This window comes from Tupaia chinensis, unplaced genomic scaffold (assembly GCF_000334495.1).
Source record: "Tupaia chinensis unplaced genomic scaffold, TupChi_1.0 Scaffold149892_1, whole genome shotgun sequence".
Lineage (NCBI taxonomy): Eukaryota > Metazoa > Chordata > Mammalia > Scandentia > Tupaiidae > Tupaia > Tupaia belangeri.
The window spans coordinates 256,725-262,361 of NW_006209736.1; the positions used below are offsets into that span (position 1 = coordinate 256,725).

The 5,637-nt window shown below is 42.1% G+C and overlaps 1 protein-coding gene across 1 annotated transcript in view; it reads left to right on the forward strand.

Moving 5' to 3' along the window:
- Positions 1–336: 336 nt before the first annotated feature.
- The window catches only part of LOC102495077 (uncharacterized), a gene marked incomplete at its 3' end in the record, with an annotated part of 40,580 nt that continues 35,279 nt past the window's right edge, over positions 337–5,637 (forward strand). The window contains exons 1-4 of the mRNA XM_027769483.1: positions 337–440; positions 4,329–4,515; positions 4,637–5,056; positions 5,121–5,273. Coding sequence (XP_027625284.1) covers positions 337–440; positions 4,329–4,515; positions 4,637–5,056; positions 5,121–5,273 — 864 coding nt within the window. The remainder of the gene's footprint in view (positions 441–4,328; positions 4,516–4,636; positions 5,057–5,120; positions 5,274–5,637) is intronic.

A 5,637-nucleotide genomic window follows, 5' to 3' on the forward strand; every position in this document is an offset into this window, starting at 1 on the left:
TTCTTCTTCTTTTGGAGAAGTTTTTACTATAGGGTGCCAGAAAGACAGAGACAGAGAGACAGAAAGCAAGAAATCACCCCCCAGGGGTGATGGCCACGCTGCAATCCCTTCTCCTCCATTCATGTCTTGGGATCTTGGGCACGCATACACATGCGACTGGTATGAGTTTAAACCACCAGGAGGTCAGGGACTTGAACCGTGGTCGACTACATGGGAGTTCAGTGACACAGCCATTAAGCTAACTGCTGGTCCCAATTTTCCACATTTTTAATGGAGGGAGTCTCTTCATGACATTTTACCACTATTTACTAACTATACTTTCTGGCACACTAAAAGATGCGTCAGGTTCATATTGTACTTTCTGTGCCTCAGCACAGAAATGAGCCATTTTCCCAGGGAGGTACTTATAATCCCCATACTCCCGCCAAATGTACAATCAGGTACATTTCTAAATATTGAAAACTCAAGAGAGAGTCAGCTCTGTGGTATAGTAGCAAGAAAAACTGGATCTCACATGGCAACCATGTTTTGATTTCCCAGTCCATGTCAACCTGAGACATCCTAGGCATGTGTATGAGTGCCCAAGATCCAGTGAGTTGGAGAACTGAAGAAAAGGGGATTGTGGTGTGACCATATCCTGTAAAGGGTGCTCATTTCTCTCATTCCCTTTCTCTTGCGATCCCTCTCACATGCATGCACATGTGCTCCCATAAATAAAGAAAAATAAACTGAAGATAAAAAGTATACCTGGAAGAAATGTATAAAAAGGAGGTAGACCAGAGAAGAGTTTTCATGGTCCTGGCTCATTTTACATCAGCTGACAAGTGTGCACACTTCCTAGCATTTTATTTGTACTCAATATTTTTAGTATTAACTTGCACCTAGTTACTAGATTTTATTCTTTCTCTGAGGTTGGTTATATGGCTTAGATGGAAACAGTTTTGGCTATTAACCCTTTCAATATAACCCCATTAAGATCTATTGGATGGGACAGGGTAAAGAATTCATTCCAGGGGTCCAGTAGGTGGCATAATAATTATAGCACTGGAGTCCCACATGGCTACTGTAGTGGGAGTCCTGGATCTAGTGGCTTGATAATCACACCAGGCACATGTGTATGCATACCCAAAGTCCCAGGAGGAGAATAGAGGAGAAGAGATTGTGGTGTGGCTATCTCCCCCAGGGGTGATTTCTCACTTTCCCTCTCACTGTCTCTGTCTCTCTCCAGTGAGCACATGTACCCTATGGCAAAAACCTTAAAAAAAATAATTCATTCCAGTTTGCTGGCTAAACATAAGGAAGATTCTGGAAAATATCTGGCAGTTTGCCATGCCATTCCTAATCAAACCAATAATACTGTCTTCAGAAACAGAAGTGCTGATAACTTAAAATTTTTGCGGTAGTCTTAGAAATTTGTATTGTTGCCTGCTGAGCCTCCTTGACAAAATAATTAGCTTGTAACAGGAAACAGCAGTTGGAAGGTGGAGGGAGAGATAAAGACACAATTGATCCCTGCGATATTTTGCTTTTCTGAAAAGATTTCAGGTTTTGCAAAGGTCTCTATTTTTTTCTATTTAAAAAATAATTTTATTGTAATTTTTATTTACATATAATCATTGTATATCTTTGTGAGATACAATGTGATTTTTTTCAAAGCATGTATACAGTGTGTAGTAACAAGATAAAGGAAATAAACATACTTGCTATCGCCAACATTTATCATTACCTTGTGTTGTTCATAATTTAAATTCACTCTATTGGTTTTTTTGAAATATGTAAATTGTCAGCAACATTCTTTACTGAGCTATACTATTATAAAAACCATTACATTTGTTTACATACACTTTTATGTCTGTTAAATAATTTCTCCCCATTCCCCCACACCCTCCCCATTTCCAGTTTGTTATCCACCATTACAGTCTACTTCTATGCAATCTATTCTTTTAACTTCTTCAAAAGAGTGTGAACTCATGATTTTTTTTTAGAGAGATATTTTTGCTATAGGGTGTAATTGCTCGCCAGAGACACAGAAAGAAAGAAATCATCCCCCAGTGGTGATTGCAAGGGCATGCTGCAATCCCTTCTCTTCCATTTACCTCTTGGGATTTTGGGCATGAACACACATGCGTCCAGCATGAGTTCTAAGCTGCTGGGTGTGGATCTCAAACCTTGGTCAACTGCATGGGAGTCCAGGGCTGTAACCATTATGCCATCAGATGGTCCCAATATTTGTTAATCAAGGACATACACTATTGTCTTTGAGAGCCTGGCTTATTTCACTTAGCACTATTTCTTCCACATTCATCTATTTTGCCTGGAATGACAACAATTTATCCTTTTAATGTTGAATAGTATTCCATTGTTTATGCATATCAAAACTTCTTGATCTACTCATCAGTTGTTGAGCATTCAGGCTGATTTCATATCTCAGCCATTGCAAATAATGCTGCAATAAACTTGTAAGTGCAGATATCTCCTTGACGTACCCTTTGGATATATGCCCTATAATGGGATTACTGGCTCATAAGATGGTTCTATTTTTGGTTTTTTGAAGAATATTCATACTATTCCATAGTGACTTCAATACTTTGCATTCCCATGTGTAGTTGCCTATGTTTCTGATCTTTAATACTACCTTATACAATATAGCAATTTGTAAATTTTTCAACATCCCAATGAAAATGTCAACAGAGCCTTTTTCTTAATTAGACAAGCTGATTTTAAGTTCATATAAAAAATAAATAAGTAAAAATAATTAAGCAATCCTGAAAAAGAAAAATTGTGGTGAGTAACCCTACCAGATACTAAAATATTTTAATGCTGTTATACCTAAATAAAAGTATTGTCATATAAAAAGAAATACACTCCAATTAAATTGAATAGAAAGTTTTTAAATAACTATTCGAATTTAGGATATGATAAAGATGACATCTTAGGCAGAGAAAAGGTGGAAATACAATAAACAGTTGGCACAAACAGATAGTTATCTGAAAAAATTAAATCCGTATTTCACACTGTATGCCAGGAAAAACCGCAGACTAATCAATGATTTGAATGTAAAAAAGAAATAATAAAGAGCATTAGAAGAAAACATGGGAGAATGCTTTCCTAACCTAGGAATTTCAAAGAAAGCCTTTCTAACTATGATTCAAGATTCAAATGCCATATAAGATGCCCTAGAATTTGATAAAAGATAGATAGAAAACCTGATAGAAAAATGGGCAAACTTCATGAACAGACAAATGACAGAAAAGGAAATATAAATGGTCCTCAGAGATGGTCATCTGCCTCATAATAAGAAAAATGCAAAATTCAATGATTAAAATTGTCAGTCACTCAAAATTAGTAACAGACTTTATTAGGCACCTTTGGCATAATCTAATGCCTAATCTAATCACACTTACCTGAACAACTTGGGGGCAAGTCTACGCAGAAGGAATAAAAAGACTAGGAAAAGTACATTAAAATCTTAACAGATGGTGGTGTAGAGAAATTACAGATGATTTTTGCTATTTTCTTTATTTTGCTTTTCTATACTTTCAAGTTTTCTTCAGTGAACATGTATTCCTTTAATATTTTAAAAGCATGTTAAATGGTGATAAGAAGAAAAAGAGGGCAGTAGCTTGAAGGGGACAAGAACAGAGAAAAGACTTCTGAGGCTAGAAGCTAAGGAGAGGGTGTCAGGCAATTAGGGGCCTGACAAAGATAATCAAATCTTCTTTCCTCCAAAATAAACTTGCTTTCCCTGGGAAAATCATTTTTCTCTCCCTGTGTACTTAGGCCTTCAAGTAACTAATTTGCCAGTCATTACATTTGCTTAGCTAATGACTGCCATGGAAAGTATTTGCTTGAGAATTCTAATTTCATCATTGTGTCTGTGTCACTGACTTGAGTTCTTGCGCATTCTCTCCATCATAATCATGTTTTAGTCACTTACTAGGTGCCTGGCTTTATGTAAAAGGGTGAGGGCAGGGGCTGGCAGTAATGGAACAAAGGGAGTTCAAGAAGAGAGACAAAATTTTGAGGAAAAAGATAAAACAAAATACAAAACACTGTGGCCTGGATGAGGCAGCTTGAGAAGGCTGAGGATCAGATTCTTGCAGTTGGAAGACTTGAAAGGCCAATGGACCTAATGTCTTAGCCTGCTACTCAGAGAGAGGTGGTACTTACACTGGGCCTTGAGAAGCATAAGGGGTTTAAGTAGAGAGCAAGAAGAGGAGGATGGGGGGCAGAAGACTGAGAGAACAAAAGCAGTCTTTGTTGCCTCAGCCTTGTGACCTACGTGCACAGGAGGAAGCCTTCCAGAACAGTTAAATGATCCCTTCCAGCTCCAACAGCGCGGAGTCCTGCCAAGGCAGCCCTCAGGAGCTGCTGAGTCCCCAGCTCAGTTCCCAGCCTGGAGAACTCCTTTCTTCAAAACGCACCACTGCCTCGTCCTTCTCAGGCCCTCCAACTCTCCAGTTTTTAAATAATAAACTATCTTATGTGGTTCTTACTTGTTTGGTTTGGGTCAGAGTAAGAAGTTTAATCTAAGCTTTTCTTCAGAACCCGGAAACCCAATTCTTCAGACCTCGAATGCAAAAGTCTTTCCTTTCAGTTTTGAAGTTGCCCTAGGTTCCTGAAACTAACTTCACAGAAGAAGAAACAGCTTCCTCAACGTCCTATGTGCCCAGTAACCGTGAAAAACAGAAATAGTCATTCGAAGCGTTTCGAAAATAAACCTCTGAAAGCACATTGCCTACGGCGACACATTCCTGCCCTCCGGGTGGACAGGCGAGCTCCCCCCGCCCGCCCCACGCCAGGGTGCAGCGCGCAGCTGCCAGGACCCGCCGCGCTCGCTCCGCCTTCTGCTCGCTTATCCCGGGAGGTGGAGGCGGCGCCGCAGCGGGTGACCTGGCGCCGGCTGCCAGGCTGGAGACTTTGGGTTGCTGCAGTCTCACGGAGTCGAGCAGAAGATGCAGGAGCCACACGTGGAGGCCCGACAGAACTGAGGGCGGTAGCGAGCTGTGACAGCCCCCTGGACCGCGGGAGGCTCGGGCCCGCGCTGGCGTGCTCTGTACCCGACGGGCTGGCCCCAGGCCTGAGCGGTGGGAAGGCCCTGGCCGGCCTGGCACTCACAGCGAGGGTGGAGCTGCCTGAGAACCTCATTCCTTAGGGACTGGAGGCCTCTGCAGCACCCAACCTTTTTCTCTAAGATGAGGAGCCGAAGTAACTCGGGAGTCCGGCTGGACAGCTATGCTAGGCTGGTGCATCAGACCATCCTGTGCCATCAGGTAAATGTGGGGGTAGTGCCTGTAATCACTGAGAATGTGGAGTGTGGTAGCCTGGATGGAGACCCTGGGCGAGGGGTGTGTGTGCGTGTGTGTGTGTCTGCAGTGGGTTCTTCCACTCCCTTGCTGGTGAAACCACAAGGACACTGAAGGAAAGGTAGCTGTTGGACCTGGAACTGAACCAGGGACTGACTGACAGGCACCCTTAGAATCTCCTGAGTCATGGCTTTTCAACCCCCCTTCCCCCAGTCCCCAAGCCACAGCCTGAGTTCCAGCTGAGTAAGTTGCAAGATGTGTTGATTGCTTCTTGACACCCCCACCTATTCATGTTTGAGCATCATCTCCTTTGTTTCCTGGCCCCCCCCCC